The sequence below is a fragment of the Cordyceps fumosorosea genome (assembly GCF_001636725.1).
Source record: "Cordyceps fumosorosea ARSEF 2679 chromosome Unknown scaffold_19, whole genome shotgun sequence".
Taxonomy (NCBI): Eukaryota; Fungi; Ascomycota; class Sordariomycetes; order Hypocreales; family Cordycipitaceae; genus Cordyceps; species Cordyceps fumosorosea.
Genome location: NW_017387319.1, coordinates 4,888 through 24,519, shown reverse-complemented (window position 1 = coordinate 24,519; position 19,632 = coordinate 4,888). Strand labels below are relative to the sequence as shown.

Genomic DNA, 19,632 nt, shown 5'->3' with positions numbered 1-19,632 from the left:
CTCCCACCAACGAATCCTGCATTCGCGTCTTTGGCCCCCTCTCCCCTCCCACCCACACTTCCCTGTCTTCGGTTGCCTTGTCGTTGGCCCGCATATATTCCGCCCATTTCCTCTTCTCCGTCCGGGACAGGATGCTGGCCCAAAGCCCCCCCAACAACACCTTCCAGATTACTCTGCCTGTTGTCAACCAGACCTTGACCTTTGACGACCTGCGATCCATTTCCCCTGCTGCCCTCGAAGAGTCTGCCCACTTTGCCGGCGACGCTTCAAGCTGCCACTCTTCTACTATGCAACACACCTTTGCCTATAACACCACAGAGAAAGCCTCTCAATTTGACCCCCTCGCCTACGATAGCAAGACTGCGACACTACAAAACAACACCGCATACACCCTGCCTCTCTCTTCACCTACTCAGAGCCTCATCAGCCACTCCATTGAAAGCGACTTTGCAATGGAGGGCTCACACGGTCCTAGTACACCTGAGGAGTGGTCCACGATGCTGTCCGAGGCCGACAAGGCCTACCAACAGTCGTGGAACGGCGGTAGCGTCGCTCCCTACTATAACAGCTACGCTGCGCAGGACATGTCATGTCAAGCTTCCCAGATCGCTCACATCGGCGCCGGTTTCGACAATCAGCCAGCCATGCACCCTTCAGAAGACCTGCTCGCCACCACCACTGGCAGCGCATACCCTGCCTTTGTATCCATGGCTCCTCTCCCATATGGTCACGACCTGAGCAGCGCCATTCCCAGCTCTGCCGTGCCTCGCGGCTTCAGCCAACACAGCGATGCCTTTCCGGGGCTACTAGTTCCTTCAGTTGATAGCGATGCCAGACACTCGAGCCCGTCCTCCTTCAGCACCGGCGATGACGCCACTACCAACACGCGCGCTTCGTCCGTCTCAATCCCCCGCAAGAGACACAGCCGTGACATGAAGAAGCAGCAGCGTCGCCCGTCGCCCGTCAGCGTTTGTAACTCTTCTCACGCCATCTTGCCTTACCCGACTCCCTCCTCTGGCACCCCTAATACCCTGCCTTCCATGAGAACACTGGCAGACCAGACCATTCCCGAATGCAAGGAGTGCAACCTAACATTCCGCGACATCCCTACTCTCCAGAAGCACATCAAGTCTGAGCATACAAGACCACTTCTCTGCGTCTTCCACTACGCTGGCTGTACTTCTCGATTCGCCTCCAAGAACGAGTGGAAGCGGCACGTTGCCTCGCAGCACCTCGCCCTCCGCTACTGGATCTGCACCGAGGGAACCTGTGGCCAGACCCGCGGGCCGTCGACCCGCTCCCGCGCCGCCTCCCTTCCCGTTTTCGGCTCCATCTTCAACCGCAAAGACCTCTACACCCAGCACATCCGCCGCATGCACCTGGCGCCGGAGGGCAGCCCGCTCCTGGGGGCAAGCTCGAAGAAGCCCATCCCCGCCGAGATTGAGGACCGCATGCGCGAGCTGCAGGCCAACGCGGCCCGCACGCGCTGCGCGCTGCCTCGCTTCATGGTGTGTCCCGCACCAGGTTGCCCCTCCGAGTTCCACGGCCCCAACGCCTGGGATGACCGCATGGAGCACGTCGCCTGCCACCTCGAGCGCGCCGCCGCCGGCGAGGAGCCGCCCGTCACCTTTGGCGGCCCCGCCGACTGGACCCTGACAGACTGGGCAGTCAGCGACGGCGTCAACGTCACCCGTCAGACCTCGAGCGGCACGTGGAAGCTCTGCAACCCGCTGCGCGGCGAGGGCGGCAGCTCCCGCAGCGGCGGTCGCTCGCGCGTCAGCGTCTCCGCCCGCCGGGCTTCGATGGCTCGACACGGCGATGACGAGGACGCCGAGGGCGAGGACTGCACTGCCTGGAGTCGCTAACGGGCGTGGGTGCAAGAGGTATCAAAAAGAAAAGAATAGAGGCTATATTACTTTTTATAATTTGGGTCTACAACGTCATGAATCTGTTCTTTTTAGCGAAGCGGGTTTCGTGTCTTTTTTGGGGGAGGTCACCATTTCTACTCTTGGGGTAAAAACAGGTTCTTATCAGGTTGTTTGAACAGTACTTTTGTGATTTATTCATCTTTGTCCTATACCTTTCTTTTTCCTATTACTTTAGCAATGTGGGATGATACACCTTGTTTTCTGCCCACCGCTCGTGGATCTTTTTTGTATACAGAACCATGTCATGGGATGGCTTTATTGTGCGCGTGTTCTTTTTTCTTTTTGTTCTTGCTTCAAAATATAGTTGGATGTTTCACGACAGATGGACAAGGCTAGATATCACCAATTCAAACAGGGCTTACTACTATACCATAAACAATATACTGTCACTTTGCGCATTTTGTCTCGGGCACGATGCGTCACGCACGAGGCCCGTCTGTCTACACTGCCACGCCAAGCCCCTCGTCAGGCGGGCTTCCGCATTAGGGAAACGGCCGAAAAAGATAGACAGAATCGTCATCGCCCAGGAGTATCAGCTGAGGCGCTTTCTCCACGGGGTCTCAACAGCCCCCCGCCCGCTGCGGACGCGGGCAGAAGAGGACCGGGCGAAGGAGAAGAGAGGCGGGAATTAAGGACAAACTCCGGGGTTGCCCGAAGGGTTCAAAGCATGCTGTTGTCGGATCAAAACGAGGGGGCGACGAGGCACATGCATGAGGTGGGCAGGATCCAGCTTTGTGTGTGCATGGATGGGCTCTTACTCACCACCCCTTCGAGGCTGACCAAGGACAAAAGGAAAAAAAAGAAAAAGGAGGGGATGTCTTGCCACCTGGAGGCTGATCGGGACCATGTAGAAAAAACTTTTTTTTTTTTTTTCCTTGTAAAAGAAATAGCCCATAGGAACACTATATAATGTTCGTCGGGTGCAACATTGATAATCCAATTGGTAATGTCTGTGGAATCAGATACACTCACCCCCTTCTTCTCCCCTGCCCAATGAAATCGATCAGGAGAAATGTAAAATAATTAATAAGAAAACAGTCAATAGAGAAATATCCGGTTTGCCTAAAATAGTAAGTAGGGCGGGCGCCTTCGCTCGCCTCCCACGTGCGACTGTGGTGCCAGTCATGTATGCGGTCAGGCACCTCTGATGACTGGCAATATATCACAGATCATGCAGCAGCGACCGCATTGGCTTGTGCGATACGCGGCTCTGCAGGCTTATCGCTGCCACCTTCTTTGATGATCCCTTTGCATCTTTGGGATCTCCGCTGCTGTCGGGCCTTGCACTCAACGGCATAGCCCGGTTCATTGGCCTTTCGCCATTCGATCCATTCTTCATACGCTAGCTGAGCACCGGCATTAGGTAGAGTTGGCTTTGGGACTGGCGGGCGGCGGTTATTGACTGGCAAGTTTGGCTTCTCCAGCCCCGTCAGAAGGGGGATCTGACTAAGTGATGCAAGTGAGGCAAGGTATGGAAGAGCCGCTATCTGCTGTGCAGCGATTTGCTGAGCTGTCAAGTTTCCAAAAGGCATTGCCGGAGATTGTAAACCGGGCAGTGGTGCAAGAGGAAAGAGTGATGGCTGCGTAGCTGGGTTTCCAGGTAGGTATGGAGTGTTGCCAAAAGTCTGCGGGCATTGTCCCAAGTTGAAAGCTGGAGCGAGTGGCGTTGCTGACGGATACACTGGATAACTTGGAATAGTACTGGTAGCTTGATCTTGGGAGTAGAGATAGGGGTTGAACGGCGGCGTGTTGGTTTTGGTGCTGTTGGACTGCGGCCATGAGTTGAAGTTGGGCAAGGCTTTCTCCCGTGAGTCCGTCGCGCCAGTGTCCCAAGGAATCGGGCGTCGATTCAAGGAATAAAACTCTCTCGCTTTGGGATTCCACGTATTCTGCTTGCTGGAGGCCTGTACTGTGTTCTCGGAGCCGTCACGGCTTGCCACGCTTGACTGGCAGTTGCCCCAATAGTCCACCTTGAAGTCGGAGATGGTCTGGTTGCGTCGACCATCGCCCGCCATAGGCCTTCGAAAGTTGTTAAACACCTTGTTCATGAGTTCAGGCTGGGGTTGCTTATTTTTAGCCTGTGCTTTGGTTGGCGACTGTGACGATTGGGGTCCATTGGAGTGATTGTCGCGGTTCAGACGTTGAATCAGTCTTTGGAAGGCTTGATCACGATTGTTACGGATGGCCGTCTGAGGGGAACGGAGTAGCTCATCCTTCGATGGTCGGTCACGAGAAATGGTGGCATTTGATTCGAATGAGCTGGGGGTGTTTTTCCCTTTTTCGTAGATGTTGCGGGATTCGTGTAAATGGGCGTGAGAGGAAGAGGCCGAGGCCGACTGGCGGCAAAGTCTGTCGAGAGTGACAACTTGAAATAAGTCACGACTGTGGACATTTTCCGTGTCGTGCGAAGATGCAGTTATTTCCGTAGCTGAGCTGGAGTCGCGTTGATGACCCGATACATGGCGAGCGACTTTGACATATCGTCGGTCATCGCTCGCAATGGTAGGGGTAGGAGTTTCCGGCCGGACATCGAGCTCGAAAATACTCATTTGTCGACCGCCTATAGGCCTCAGATCAATCTTTCTGAGGATTTTGACAAAGCCCTCGGAAGCTGACGACGACTCGGACGAGTATTTGTCCATGATTGAAAAATCAAAACTGCCCCGTTCATGCTGGGATGTGTGGCTGCTTTGAAGTTGAGCAACAGGCGGGTAGAGCTTGCTGTTGAACTGTTCCATGGGCGGCATAATGTTCTCAATGTCTGTGGAAGATCCTGTGTCTTGGCGAGTTCTCCAGTTTGGGTCCTTCATGGCCTTTGGAGTGGTGGCATCAGGCTGTGTACGTTCCTGGCAGCTGCGCTTTGGTCCGCTGACTGACTTCGCGGAGCTACTTTTGGTTTTTGGGATACGCATTGTGTCTGGCCTTGCAGTGCTTGTAAAGACCGTGACGTTTTTGATTGGGTTACCAGCTGATGTCGTGTCTTGTATGAGACTGGATCCGGCCGACTAAGATCTTGGTGTAGCCGCGGATGCTCGAAGAGAGTAAGAGCTCTGTGTTTTTCTTTCGCTAATGGGCAGTCGTTTGTGCTGCTTTCGCTTGAAGGGATAGATTCAGGTAGAAGACTGTGGACTGCGCCGAAAAGGATCAAGAAATGATATCGAGCTTGACTCTAGAAATCGCTGAACGGCAGAAGTGTACGCAGGCTGTGGAGGATGTTTGTGTGATGGAAACTAGATGGGTCTTGCGTAGGCAGGAGAAGAAACAGCCCATGGTAGCCTTTGTTTTGCTTCGTTTAGGGACTCTGTCGCGTAGTCAAAGCATGGTGAAGGTGCGACGCCGAGGACACAACAACAAGGCAGGGAAGGTACGAATTGCCAGCACGATGTAAGGTACCCAGGTAGTCAGTTGCCCAGGCACCAATTGTTGAGTAAAAGAGACTACATGTATTCAATAAAGCGCTCAAACCGATTGATATGCTAAATCATAGAAGTGACAAGAAATGCCCATGCAAAAGGTAACCAGCAGACTAGACGCCGGAGTACGATTGCCCGCCCATAAAGGCAGCAAATGCGCGCTGTAGATACAATTAGCACTGTGAAGATGATGATCATGTGAACAAGACTTACTCCGTTTCGCGTTTGCATGTACACGGTGCCTGGACCCGTAAATTTACACACGAGGCCCTCCGCCGAGGCGAGATTGGAGATGATGCCTCCAGAGGCGACTCGCTCCAAGATGTACTTTGTGTTCCAGGCTACCAGGTGACCGTTGTCGATGATGTATTTTTCGCCGTCCGCAAGCTATTCATTCGATCTTTGTTAGTCGACCGCGCAAGGAAAGGTGGCCCGGGGAGGGGGGCTAGACTCACATCTTTGCGGATGATGGCGCCAAAGCTGGAGACCCAGAGGATGCCGGTGCCGCTCATCTTGTAAACGAACAGGCCCTCGCCGCTGAACATGGCCTTGCCGAGGCCCTGGCGCTTGTGGTCCTTGTGGACGCCTTGGGTGGACGCGAGGTACGCGTCGTGGCCACAAGTCCACTGGGCGGTGCCGTCGAGGCGGATGGTGGTGATGTCGCCGAGCATGGGTGGCGCGAGCAGCAGCTCACCGGGGCCGATGTAGTGGGAGTGGCCGAGCTCGGCGCCGGCAATCATCTTCTTGACGCTGAACTTGAACTCGCCGCGGAGGGTCATGGTCGGGGACATGGCGATCATGGCGCCAGGCTTGGCGCCGAGGGGGCACCCCATGGCGAGCTGGATGGTCAGGATGGTGTTGCAGTCGCGGTGGCTGATGCGGTAGCTGCCGCCGTTGAAGGTGCCGACGTCGTCGGTGGTTGCGACGGCACCGACAAAGGCCGAGGCTGACGGGCCGGCCGATGCGGAGGCCGACGCGGCCGTCTGGTTGGAGAGCTGGCTCACCGGGCGGTTGCCAACCTGCTGCTGCTGGTACTGCGGGGCCGCGGTGGCCGCGGCCGTCTTCTCGGCGGGATACGCGGCATCCGGCGTCGGATAGGTGGGAGGAGCAGCAAACTGTGGCTGCTGAGGCTGAGGCTGTCGCAGCAGGTGGGCGTCGGCCTTTTCAGGTGGGTAGGCGGCGCTGGGGTTGGAGAAGGCGGGAGGTGGGGGTTCTGCGTACTGCTGGGAGTTGTGAGGCGAGTGATGGTACTGCTGGCCAGCGCCAGGCCTCATGGCGAGGTTGGCATATTGAGGCGGCGCCTGCTGTTGCTGCTGTTGCTGCTCATGCGAGGGAGGGCTGGATGGTGGCGGCGGGTAGTGAGGGGACGGCGTCTGCTGTGGTGGAGGAGCATATTGCTTGCTGGGACCGGTCGAGGATGGCGGCGGAGGATAAAATTGAGCCTGGCCGCTGGGAGTCGCTGAGGGAGGCGCAGGATACTGCTTGATAGGCGGCGAGGAGGTTGGCGGTGGTGCGTACTGCTGCTGTGTTGGTGGTGAGGTTGTGGGTGGTGGTGCGTATTGTGTCGTTGGTGGTGATGTGGGAGGCGGGTTGTATTGCTGCTGGGCCGGGGATGCAGCGGCGGGAGGCGGCGAGTAGATGCGCTGCTGGCCTGGTGTCTGCTGCTGTGAGGCTATTCGGTGTGTAATGTTAGAGAGGATTATTGATCGAGGAAGACGTAGCCGATCAGGGCAAACGTACAAGCGGCACTGGGAGGAGCTGGGTGGTGTGAGCGGTTAGCTGGGACGAGGCGTATGCAAACGGGTTTGGCAAGTGGACAAGATGGCTCACGAGGGTAGAAACTATGAGGTTGCGCAGACATGATGAGAATGGATAGCCGCGGGCTAAAATTGTCAATGTCTGGAGGGAAGAACGAAAAACACAAAGAGGTGAGTGGGCAAAGTGCGAATATCAGCTGTTGAACGTCTTGCGGCGTGATTCCCCGCTTCCCAGCTGCGTGGTACAAAGCTCTCTGTCTGTGCTCAGTAGGTTTTTACAGGGTAGGGAGGTGATAACCAGACGATTTCGATAGCGATGATGATCAAGCGGTCAAACGAAACAAGAAGAGGAAATGAGAGTCGATCCGGGAAGAGAGAGGAAGAGAACAGATTAGAGATGGGCAGACGAATACAATAGATACGCAGGCCTCTGTTGCATTTTGGAGAAGCTTCCTCCCCGCCAAGAAGCTTGAACTGGTGAGCTTCAGCCAATGGGCCAGCTTGACCTGACTTACAGGGCACAGATTGGCCAATTGGCTGCCCAGGGCCTGCGAGTTAGCGCCCGTGTGGAGAAATATTGCTGAGGGGTTAGGCGCTTACAGAGGAGAAGGGAGTGAGTGGACGAGGGGATCTTGTGCAGCGTCAACTGATCGTCTGGCGGGGAGTGCTATTGGGTTACTTGGCACCGGGCATGGTGGAAAGCTAGTCTGAAGGGCTGAGAAGGTGGCGAACCTGTAACCGTAAATGGAGGTGCTGCTTGAGAGTGTCTGCGAGGCTTTGGTGATTTGCCTGAGGCAGTTGGACTAGGAGTCTAAATCGTCATGATCGGGCGGCAATATTCCGTCCTGCTGGTTGACTAGGTAGTTTATCACCACTATATCCATCACATCTTTTTAAGCGAGTGCGGGCTACAGTAGATCATGAAAGGGTTTCACCAAGGCAATTTCCCTCGTCGTGCCCGCTGTCCGTTGTCTGTCAAACTCAATTCATCCCCAGGTATGCCAAGATGGACCCACGCCGCTTGGTGCCCGCCTACGGGCCAACTTGAAACCGCAGGTGCACATTGTCGATCGCGGGCGAGGAGGCGTAACTATTTGTTGGAGGCCTACTTGTGGCCCCTCATCTGCACCGTGATGCAGATGTGTTTGAAGTGGTCGGCGACTTGTGTTGCGTGTCTCGCTATTTCTCGTCTTCTCGGGACGCCGCTCACTGGATTCATGTTGGACAATTGTCAAGCAACACGGCCGTCGAGCGGTGACGTCTTGATTACAGGGTGCATGGTTTTTGTTGAGGCGTGCCAAAAAGCGCCAAAGTGCTTCGCTCGAATGTTCTCCCTCTTTGGCGCATGACGTATGGGTTCCAACGAACTTGCCCTCCTCTACCGCCCATTCAAGTAGGGTGAGGGGATTTCCATATTTCCATAGACTGTACGCCGTGTTAGTTATCTTGTAGTTTCTTGAGGCAGCGAGGAGCATGACGAGAGGGCGAGTGCGGAGCCCGGCGTTTATCGGCTGGGGACATTTGGAGAGTCTCGGACGGCGGCGCTCCGTAGATAGCGAGGTCATGGGTTGGGGCTGAGATGCAGAGGTGACGGTTGAACTTGAACCATGGCACTTGATTGAAAATTTCGGAGCCGGTACCAGCGTTGATACGGAGCCATGCACCTACGCACACAGGCCGGTCGCTAAGGTACCTACAGCATATATGTGCCTTGCCACATGCAGAGTTCTTGCATTGCTCTTTGGTACTGGCCTGTGCGTTTTGGTTCACCAAGAAAGCCGGCTGCAAAAGAGACTCGTATGTGTGCGTTGCTGCAGCCTTGGATAACAAGTGTGACTGGTTCACGATCCGACTGCTGCAAGCTCCCGTCGGAATGTGGTGTCACGAGGTGACAGAGAAGGGGATACCAAGAAAGAATAAAACGGCCGTGACAAGAGAAGACAGCCTTCCGGAAGCAAACAAGAGAAGAATGGAATCAGTGTCATGTCCGTATCGTTTTACTATTTTATGCGGGCATAATTTTGATCGCGTCAGGCTCAAACCTTGAGACCAGCACAATGCAAAGAACGCCCTCACCCGATGAGGGAGCTATAACCCCTGATTTCCTGCAAGCCACACTACTAAAATTGCCGATGGACAGTCAACAGTGAAAGCACTGGGCAGCTAAGCAACAGCAAGTCGAGGCTGCGGTGGTACCAAGCACCCGGGAGTCGGGCAGGGACAATTTGGTTATACCGTTGCAATTATTTAGTGCAGTTATTATGTTAGTCCCTACCAGTGCAGATTACTAACGGATACCAGTACCAGAATTCTGGTACAGAGCTGCGCGCTGGCCCGCTACTCGGCCCCGTCCGCCCACCCACACCTCCATTCATCTCAGACTCGATGTCGTCCATTAAATTGACCAGCTCGGTTGCCAACAAACGTGCCCGTCAACTCAGCCATGACCGAGTCTTGCTCGCTGATTCCTTCCATCCTGGAAACTAGGCTATCTTGTAACGGCTGTCATCCAATTGCTGCAATGCCATCGCGTCCATCGAGTCATCGTCATCGACAGGCTCCTTCCCTCATCCCCCCAAACTCACGAACCCTTGTCCACAAGGTACCCAGGTACTCCGTATTGTCTTTCTCTTCCGCGTCTAGCACCTCTTCCAGTCTGCTTCTTCTCCCCTCTTTTCCCCCACCAACGGATACCCAGTCACCCAGCACACAAACAAGAAGATCCCTACAGCCATCATCTGCCGCGCCGAACAAAACCGGAAAAAAGAAAAAAGCTCGCCCATCACCTCCTAGGCCTTGTCCTCTTTCATTACCTATACGGATACCTACTCTCCCAACTACCTACCGACCTACCAGCTCAACTGTACCTCCTGCAGCTTGGCCCAACCGGCCGGGCTCTGCGCCACGCCACGCGACGATCCCCATTCCTCGATGTCCGTCCACGCACGATTCATCAACCAAGTGGAAAGAAAAGAGGAAAGCTCGTACACCAATAGCCACCCTTCCAATAACAATAACTGGATCCTCTCGCCATTGTATTTCTCCGGGGCCTTTTTGCTGCTGACCCTTGCCCTTGGTTCTGGGCTGCCCGTGCACCCCTGCTCCTGGTCGCTGGCCCCCTTGGTGGACTGAATGTGGGTGCCCGCCCTGTTCGCTCCGCAGCCCAGCGACCACTGAACCACTATCCCGGGTTGACAAGGCCCCCGAATCTCGCCTCCCACGTTTCTCCTCTCGGATCTCAACTTTTTTTTTCCTTTTAATTGTATTTTCCCGCTTGCTATTTCTTCACTTCTCCAACAAAAAGAAACACGACTTGTTTCGTCAGCGCCAGCACATTCACCCTACCTGCGCAACTCTTCGATAACACTGTACGCCACTGTTGGACGTTGTGCACGACGACTCTCCCCGTACTACAACTTCACTCATGGGTTACACAGCCTCAAACTTGATGCATCATCGTGCCCGCTGCCGATAAGAGTGGACAGGGCACCAGCTGTGGGTGAGGATCATCATGGCCTCTGATCCAGGCGGCGATGCTGCTGGCATGGACATGCAGCCTCCCGACCTATCTCACCACAGCACAGCACACACCCAACGCGACCATGATCAGAACAAGATGGATGCCCAACAAACTGCTACTCGCCCCACGGCCACCGACGACTTGCAACCGATGCCGCCCGCCCCAGCACAAATACCTGGTGGCGAGCCTCGCGCTCCGCGATTGAGGACTGGAGAGCTGCATCGTCGCCGCAGTCAAATCCTCTACTCAGGAACCGGGAGCGAGCAACCTGCGGGGGGAACGGGCATACAGAAGCCAACGGCCCGCCCGTTGGAGCAGGCGTCTGCGCTGCGAAGACAAGGCAGCTCGGCAGGCCTCTATCGGCCAGGCGCTGCTGCCGCTGCGACACGCGAGAGAATGTACCAAATGTTGGCAGCGGCGGCCAGCGCAGAAGACTTAAACCGCATTTCGACATCACCAATTCCAGCCAGTATAGACGACAGGCAAAAGAACTCCACGATGACGACGACACGACCAATAGCGATACCGCGGACACGGCGCAATGTGGAAGTGGAAATGCTTGATGCCAGCATGCCTCCTCCTCCCCCTCGAGCGGCGGCCACGACGACGACGAACCTGGGCAGCATGGCAAGCAGTTCCGTCTATTCCAGCTTCCCACCGCCCCCGTCCGAGACGCGAGACGACCTAGGTACACCGAGCAGCAGCGCACACGGCAACGGCGGCGGCTTGAAGCGCAGCGCGAGCAACAGCTCGCCAACAGTGACGGTAATCGAGTGCCCTATCCTCGAGGTGGACGAACAGTGCGGTAACGACGAGGATCTATCGTGGCTCAAAAATGACCGAGAGCTGGAGCAGATGCTAGCGGTACCGCCATCGTCGTACCGACGAGTCGGGCGGTCCAGCCTGACGTTTCGGCGGTCGCAGGAGGCGGCCATGCAGTGCTCACAGGTGGTGCGCAACGTGCCGCGGATGCGCAAACGACGGAGCAGGAAGCTGGACCATCGGCGGCACTCAACGACTCTGTCGGAGAGCACCATCTGCCCATCGTCGTCGCCCTCACCGACGGCCACACCCGTCGGGTGAACAATGCCCGATATATGTGCTTACATCTACATGGACGTATGAGGCTTCTACGAGTGGCGGCGCATAAGTTGCGGCATTGTATACCCCGATCTTGACCCTTTTGTCTTTTTTTTTTTCCTTTTTTTTTTCTTTTTCTTTTACAAATTTGCTCTTTGTCCATTTTCGTTCTCGGCATGACGGCGTTTTTCTTGGCGTAGATGAGAAACGGACGAAGTGAATGACCGGCATGGCAGAGCCGGGGAAGGGAAAAGCGATGAAGGATATATCCACTGCCTTGTGCTCACTTGTCTGGCTTTTTTTTTCATCTCTTCTCTTCTATTCATGTTTTCTTCTATTAGGCTGGGTAATGATCCGACCAGACCTTGACATTTACTCCTATTACAACGGATGCAACTTGCATCTTGTTTATTTTTCTTTGTGCATTTATAGACGAGCTTGACAGCCAGCTTACCTATGTACATAGCAGTAGTTGGTAGACGACTGGGAAACTGCCGCAGGATACTACTACCAAGATGGCACTTGACGAATATATGGATCATATTTCCACTCCCACTTTGGCGTCAGTTACTCCTATTTTACGGCGGCTATTCGAACCAGCCAGTCGGTATTAATTTAATTCTTTGTTAAACGAAATTGCATGCAGGGCTCACCGTGCCCTTGCAGGAGAGAGATCTTGGTTGTCAGGCGGACGGGACGCTAGGACGCTGACCGGGGGGGGGCAAACTTTTTAGCACGGGATGGATCTTGGGGGGACCCAGGGATTTGGTCCAGCATGAAGAAGTTTGAGGCAGCAAGGCAGCCAGAAGTGAGCGGAAATTGGGCAAAAAAACGGGCAAATAAAGAAAGAAAACCGGGGCGGAGGGAGCAACGGCAATAATCATTGGTTGGTTACGAGGCTTTGTGGGTAAATTAGGCTACTCTGTTTTTCTTTTTTTCTTTTTTTGTGTCGGCCGCAATGCAAGCCAATCTCAGACCTTGCATTTCGCATGCGATGCAGATTTATGCATCTGCAAGGCTTGGCGATGGTAGCCTCGCCCAGGTTCTTTTTTTGTTTCCTTTTTTTTTTTTTTTTTTTTTTTTTCCTTTTTTCGCATTATCTACTGTTAAGGTTTTTTTTTCATTGTGATGAATGTGTTTCTGATTTTTGTTAATTTTTCTTTTTTCGGTCAATGATTTACAGTGGCGGATAAGTGACATGACTGACATGACGGGAGCGCCGTAAAGGTACCCTCGGACCGACGGAATAAAGGACGATAAAGAAGAGGGGGGGGGGGGGGAACTCGATTTGATCAGTGATGGCTGCCAGCCTGATATGAGTCCCCCCATCGTACTAATATCCGGACGGGCTCCTTGCAAGTCCTGGTAATCGGCCCAGAACCGGGCGGTCCCCGCCAGGTTCGTTATGAACGTGGTGATATGGACGAGGCTCTCTCCTACGGTAGCCTCTTCTGTGCCGCCCAGGCGTTGCTGAAGGAGGTCTCCAGAGCGATGTGATTGGTGGGGGATCTTCTCTTTTGGCTTGCCTGCCCGGTAGAGTTTTCTACTCTTGCCTCCCTCTCGGCCATCGGCTGGACATGTTGCGGCAGGAGGAATTAGAGTTTCCCGAGTCCCCTCTTCATGGTAGCCCGAAGTGATCTAGTCGGGAGAGCCGGCGAGGCAGGGATCGCTGGGACGGCTGGAGGAAAGGGCGAGGGGGCGAGGAGGCGAATGGGGCGAAGAAACGGCTAACGGAGGGTTATTAATGAGAGAAGAAGACGGTACGGTTACCGCGCGGGTTAAGGAGGTGGCTTGAACTGTTGAAGATGGACTACGGTAGCAACCCCCCTCCCCCAAGTCGATGGAGATGGACCAATACCACACTCTTGGACTGTTGGTGCGATAACGATAACTCGGGTATTGTGGCTACGACAACGGATGGAAGAGAGACACGGAACACAGCCGAATAGGTTGGTCAAGGTTGGTTGACTTGGCAATGTGGTGTGCGGAATACCAACGGGCGAGCGGGACAACAAGGCCGGGACGTGTCGTGTCCGAAGAAGAGATGAGACGGCTGGTTCAGCACAAGCCACAGCATTGTTGGGAGGAGGAGGAGGAGGAGGTCGGGGGAGCAAATGAGGAGGGGAGAGAGACAGAGAGGCTGATACCTAGTCGACATGGTGGTGGTGGCGGTATGGCGTACCATGCATGGATGGGATGGGAGGTGCGGAATTGAGAGCGTGGGATGATGTGTGAAGAAGTGTGAAGTAGTGAAGTGAGTGAGAGACAAGACAGCAACAGAGACAGAGACAGAGACAGCCAGCGACAGCGACAGGTACGGGGCAACTGGATCAGCCCAGCTACCGACTGTGGCACTGTGGCGTGGAGGGTGGGTGGGCTGGATCGAAAAGAGCAAGGGCTATTAATACACCGGAAAGCCATGGGTTGTCAGGAAAGGGAGGAAAGGTGTCGAGCGGAGCGGCTGGAATACAGTGGAGATGTATTTGTCGGCTGGAGGGGGTGAGGAGTGAGTGGTGAGGAGTGGTGAGGGGTGAGGCGGCGACTGATAAATGTCGTGTGTAATACTTTGGTAGCACGATGATGTTATGGATGAACATGGGGGCAGATGAGAGAGTTTGGGCATGAGAGCTGACAGGGCTGTGCGTTTACATAGACAAACGAAGTGCACGGATGCATGAAAGAATGGTTGTGATGATTAAGCGAGTGATGAAAGCCAAGCTGAATGGCAGGTGCGGTCAATCGCCGAATTATCGTACGCTTGAGGATCGTGGTACCTGCAGAAAGAGTAGAGCGAGAGGCTGTACGGCTGGAATACAGTGGGTTCCGGAGGTCGACCCGCCTAGCAGTTAGCAGGGCCTTGTAAACGAAGAGAAGCTCAGGTTGTTGCGGTGGCCTTGCGGGGGCGTTATTGGCTTGGCTCGCCACTAGAAAAGCCCTGTAATACGGCGGGCAGACCCATCCCCCCTGTACTTGTCGCAAGGACCGAAATGTGACAGAAGCATCTCGTTGGACTGGTTTAAGCTTTTTTTTTTTTTCTTGCCGTCCGTCCATCGCGTCACTGTCGGTTGGGTAATGGGGTACAGGGGAGTCTGTGCTCACGAGGTTGGGGAGGAGGAGAAGGAGGAGAAGGAGGAGGAAAAGGACGATGTCTGTGATGATGACGGCAGTGAAAGGGACAAATCATATTATAGAAGCAAACAAGGAAGTCAGGAAGTCTAGGGACAAGGAAAGGAAGGACAGGGGACAGGGGCGTTCGTTGAGTGTCCCGAGGTACATCGACAGCAGTCAATACTGACTGGCTTGGACGGTCCGGCTCGGCCGGCGACGGTTGCCAGCGAGTACATGCCATCTGTACATTGCATTGCAGCGCCTCGCAGCTTGCATTGCATCGAGATGCGGCTTATGCAGCTAATCTACCTACTAACTAATAGACTCGCCCATACCAAGCAGAGACACCAGATGGACTGTCATGCCCGGCTTTATCCTTGGTAGTTTATTGTTTCCGTGCGTGACAAGATACCCTACATGGTCAGTCATTTTTTATCATCTTATTGTCATCTTATTATCAAGCAGATTTTTTTTTTCTGTCCGGTCGTCCCCCATCCCGCAACCAATCGGTATCAGCGCCCGCCCATCCTTTCAATGTAACATCCATCATGAGCCGCCTCCATTGCCTCCATTGCCTCCATTGCCTGTTGTTGCCTGCCCCCTCCCGATCACAGACTGCCATCCATCATGGTGCCATCTTGGCTGGAGCCTTCTCTTCTCAACCACCACTGCGACCAGCCAGTAGTATCCCCCAGTAGTGTCAACGGCCTCTTCTGGTCGTCGCCACTCACACACGGCAAACCCGGCTGCCATCGGGCTGACTCCCAAACTTGCCTCTTAAACTGCTAAAACTGCCTCCCAACTGCCTCTAACCGCCCTCTCCTTCCCCAGTCTTTAAGATTCATATACCTCTCTCTCTCTTTCTCTATCCCCTCTATTCGTCTCATCCCACACCCCCCTAAAACGGGCCTCTTTCTCCAATACAGTTTGGTATCTCTTTTTTAACCCTTGCCTTACGCCTTCTTATACGCTTCACTACACCTTTTTTGACAGCTTCTTCGAACCCCCACCAATCATCAACCCATCAACCCGTCACACAACCATCGCCACCACCACCAAAAGGTCTAGCCCCTTCCCCATCTACCGCGAACTACTACTATCCTACTACTAACTAGAAGTCGCTCCCTCTATCCGTACTATCGTATCCTATCCCTAAGAGTATCTGTCACCGTCCACACCACACCAAACCCAGACAGCCCGCGAACCCCGTCCCGTACCCAAAAATGGTCAACTGTCTGTCACTCGCGATATCGTCTTCTTCAGGTGGAGAAATTGCCAAAGAACCTGTCGATTCCCTCTCTATTTGTCCTAGTTTTTTTTCGACCATTTTTTTTGTTCCCTTTCCTGCCCACACACACAGTCGCTCGATAGGCCTCGTTCTGGCTGGAATGCATCTCCATATCCCGCATAGCATTCCTCTTCCCCCCCCCCCCCCCTCCTCCATTGTCTACTCACCTCTACTACATAGTAAAACACAACAAGTGAAAAATAATGCGCCTCATCCTAGAATCCATAGAAATTAAATGTCCCGCCGTTGCCAAGGTTACCACACCAAAAACTCTCGCTCTGTCCGTCTGGTCCCCGACAGGTTACATTTCCAACAAACCAAGCTCTGCCGCAATAGCGAGAGACAGATGCCACAACTCCAACAGGCTTTTCTCCTTTTCCCCATGACAATAGGGGAGGAGCCACAGGAACTCGCATCAACATACATCAAACTCATCACTGGCTGCCCCAGCTACCGCCCGCCCACCCGTCCTGCCCGTCCGTCAACCTTCTTCCCTCATCTTGCTTCGGCTTCCTCCCCCACAAATACCCGATATACACCATTTGTCCGCTGCCTCTCTCCTTCCCTCTCTCTTCCTGTCACCTTCTCCTCTTTCTCCAATTGACAACCGCTTCCTCAAACTTCAACCCTTTCCTTTGCAAGATCCGCTTCCCACTGGAGCCATCTCCTGATCTCGTCACTTACAGTCTCTGATCCATCATCATCATCGGGGGAGGGCTTCGGCTTCCCTCTCTCTGCATTGCCTTATACTCGTCGGCGAGCTCCAGCAACAACCCATCAGTACTTACACCCACACAAGAACAAGAACCACTCGCCCTCGCTACCTTGTCGCAATACAATCCCATCACATCTCTGACAGACTCGCCACAACTCCGCGCAGACACAAACCGGTGCTGTCGCATGCCTCGTATCCCATCCATCACAACACTGCCCCTACACATCCCCCTCCTGGAGCCATGGCTCTCTGGACGTCGTCCTACCCGGTAGATGCCGGCGACCGGGACCCCAGCTTTGCCTGGCACGACACCGACGTCCCCAGCGCCGGCCTTGACGAAACCCAGCACGACCTCTTTGCCCAGTTCCTCGACTTTGAGGCCGGCCACGGCCCCGCCGGCGCTGGTGAGCCCTCGTATCAAGACGCGATGCAGCACCAGCACCATCAAAATCATCATCTCCAACAGCAGGAGAGCAGCACGGCTTCATCCGGCGTCTCCAATGCCGACGACTTTGACTTTTTGTCCTCAGGCTCCAACCCCGCCGCCGGGTACGAAGTTGACCCTAGTGCCCTCGCCATGTTTGCGCAAGATCCCTCCGCCATGTACACGAGTACGGCCGTGACCGTCTCCGACACGGAGCTCGAGCGCCTCGAGGGCATCTCGCTGCACTCGCCCAAGAAGGAGAGCGTGGGCTCGGCAGATCGCGTCCCCTCGCCGACGCCAGATCAGGGCGCTGCCGTGCTCGCGACAACCACGACCGCACTCACCACCACCGGCCGTCGCAGCAAGAAGCTTGTCGAGGCCCTGTCGTCAACGCTTCGCAAGGCGACCATGCGCAAGACGACGACGCGCAAGGCTAGCCAGGCCCTACAGCGCGCTGTCTCCCCGAGCCTGGAGAACCCGCCCATGGCCATTAAGCCCAACGGGGGCGTGCCGCGCGGACGTCGCGCCCATCGCGCACACACGCAGCACGCTGCTCTACAGTCACAGCAACAGCAGCAGTTTTCCCATTCCCCCCCGTTGCCCTTGCAGATTGATACCGGCCTGGCCAACGGCGCCGGCTTCGTCGCCGGTCAGTTTGACGACCCATTTGGCGGGGACATTTCTCCAACACACGCGCCGCCACAGCAGCAGCAGCAGCAGCAGCAGCAGCAGCAGCAGATGCGGTACTACAGCCAAGGCGGCATCGGAACGCCCATGGACTCGCCCACACGCGCGGCCGCGATGCTCCAGCAACAGCAGAGTGTTCAGCACTGGCAGCACCAAATGCATCAGCAACAACAGAATGGCGGCGCGCAGTGGTCGACGACTCGCAGCCAACAGGAGCTCTGGTGGGGAGGCGCAGCCGGACCCGTGGACGCCAAGAACATCGACGCGAACATGGCGATGCACTCTCAGCACGGGGAATTGCCGTACGACGTCCACGCCGACGGCCACATGGCCGCGGCTGCTCAGAATGGGCTAATGATTCACATGCCGCAGCCGCGCGCGGGCACCGGCGTGAACGAGCTGGCGCTCAATGCACACACTTATCTGCCTCCCCCGGTGCCGCCAATCCCTGCGGACAATGGTCGCTCCGTGCGACCGCCCCGGGCGCCGTCTTCCGGCGCGCGCCACCACAACCGCACCATGTCGTCAAGCCCGATGCGTAAGCAGCGCGCACCTTCAGCCTCGCCATCCCCAGGCACGCGCCAGTCGCGACACAGCTCCGGCGCGTCAGCCGCTTCGTCGGCGCAGCGGAGCGTTTCGGGGCGCGTGGTCAGCGTGCCAGGAACGCCGAGCGGCGTGAAGAAGCGGCGATCGCGGGATGCCGGTAGCGGTAGCTTTTCTGCCGACGACGGTGGCGGAATTTTGCTTGGCGGTGGTGGTGGCGGCGGTGGGATTGGGTTCGTGAACTTCACGCCCAACGACGGCTCGGTCCTCATGACGGGCGTTGCCCCCAGTGGCAGCTCCAAGACAAAGGCTCGCCGCGAAAAGGAGGCGCAAGATCGCAGGCGTCGTCTCAGCGAGGCCGCGATGAAGGCGGTCGCAGCGGCGGGAGGTGACATCGAGAAGCTGCGCGAGCAGGGCTTTGAGCTGTGACAGACGTCGACGGCTGGGGAACAGCCGCGGCAAGCGCCGGTGGTGGTGCGACCGACCTCGGAGACATGATTCGTCTGTTGCAAGTGCAAACGAAATTTTCGCTTTTCGTTGTGGGAGCAAAAGAGAGGCAGGCTAAGCGCAGGGACGCCGCCAAAATGTCTCGCAGGTTGTTGGTTGAGAACCCCCCCCTGACGTCAGACGAACTGGTCTGAGCGCCAACTTATCAAAGTCCTAGCCAACAGCAAGAGGGCAACATGATTTCCTTGAGGGAGTTATACTTTATGCATTATTTCCACTTTCGACGCACTCAATCTTTTATTTCTTTTTCCTTTATTTTTTTCTCTTCTCTGTTCGATTCTCGACAATCTTTCAGCCTTTCAAGCCATTTCCTTATCGCCAGTGGCATAAACTGCCACGTTCATGTACAACAAAGCCAGAACGAAGCGAACACAACTCGGTTTCTCTCTTTTTCCGATTTCATTTTTCCAACGGTCTTTTACTCCCATTTTGTTTTTTTATTTTATTTTGTTTTTTTATTTTATTATTTTGTTTTTTTTATTTTATTTTGTTTTTTTATTTTATTTTGTTTTTTTATTTTATTTTGTTTTTTTATTTTATTTTGTTTTTTTATTTTATTTTTATTTTTTCCCGCTGTCGTGAGCTTTTCTTACTACATTAGGCTTTCTTGCCGCAAATATCATTATATCCCGGGTTGTTGGTAGACTGGGGCGAAGCTTTTT

The 19,632-nt window shown here is 54.8% G+C and overlaps 5 protein-coding genes across 5 annotated transcripts; 3 read left to right on the top strand and 2 right to left on the bottom strand.

Annotated features, from left to right (window-relative positions):
* Positions 1–131: 131 nt before the first annotated feature.
* On the top strand, positions 132–1,865 carry ISF_06897 (Zinc finger, C2H2-like protein; the record flags this gene model as incomplete). The annotated part of the gene is made up of 1 exon (XM_018850501.1): positions 132–1,865. One exon carries the CDS (start codon positions 132–134, stop codon positions 1,863–1,865), a length of 1,734 nt encoding a protein of 577 aa, XP_018702146.1.
* Positions 1,866–3,097: 1,232 nt separating this feature from the next.
* On the bottom strand, positions 3,098–4,840 carry ISF_06896 (hypothetical protein; the record flags this gene model as incomplete). Its single annotated transcript, XM_018850500.1, has 1 exon — positions 3,098–4,840. One exon carries the CDS (start codon positions 4,838–4,840, stop codon positions 3,098–3,100), a length of 1,743 nt encoding a protein of 580 aa, XP_018702145.1.
* A 614-nt stretch (positions 4,841–5,454) lies between these two features.
* ISF_06895 (DUF124 domain-containing protein) lies at positions 5,455–7,202 on the bottom strand (the record flags this gene model as incomplete). The annotated part of the gene is made up of 5 exons (XM_018850499.1): positions 5,455–5,502; positions 5,555–5,728; positions 5,797–7,013; positions 7,082–7,099; positions 7,172–7,202. 5 exons carry the CDS (start codon positions 7,200–7,202, stop codon positions 5,455–5,457), a joined length of 1,488 nt encoding a protein of 495 aa, XP_018702144.1.
* Positions 7,203–10,609: 3,407 nt separating this feature from the next.
* Positions 10,610–11,701, top strand: ISF_06894 (hypothetical protein; the record flags this gene model as incomplete). The annotated part of the gene is made up of 1 exon (XM_018850498.1): positions 10,610–11,701. One exon carries the CDS (start codon positions 10,610–10,612, stop codon positions 11,699–11,701), a length of 1,092 nt encoding a protein of 363 aa, XP_018702143.1.
* A 5,349-nt stretch (positions 11,702–17,050) lies between these two features.
* ISF_06893 (hypothetical protein) lies at positions 17,051–18,892 on the top strand (the record flags this gene model as incomplete). The annotated part of the gene is made up of 1 exon (XM_018850497.1): positions 17,051–18,892. The coding sequence occupies one exon, from the start codon at positions 17,051–17,053 to the stop codon at positions 18,890–18,892; it is 1,842 nt and encodes a 613-aa protein (XP_018702142.1).
* Positions 18,893–19,632: the final 740 nt, after the last annotated feature.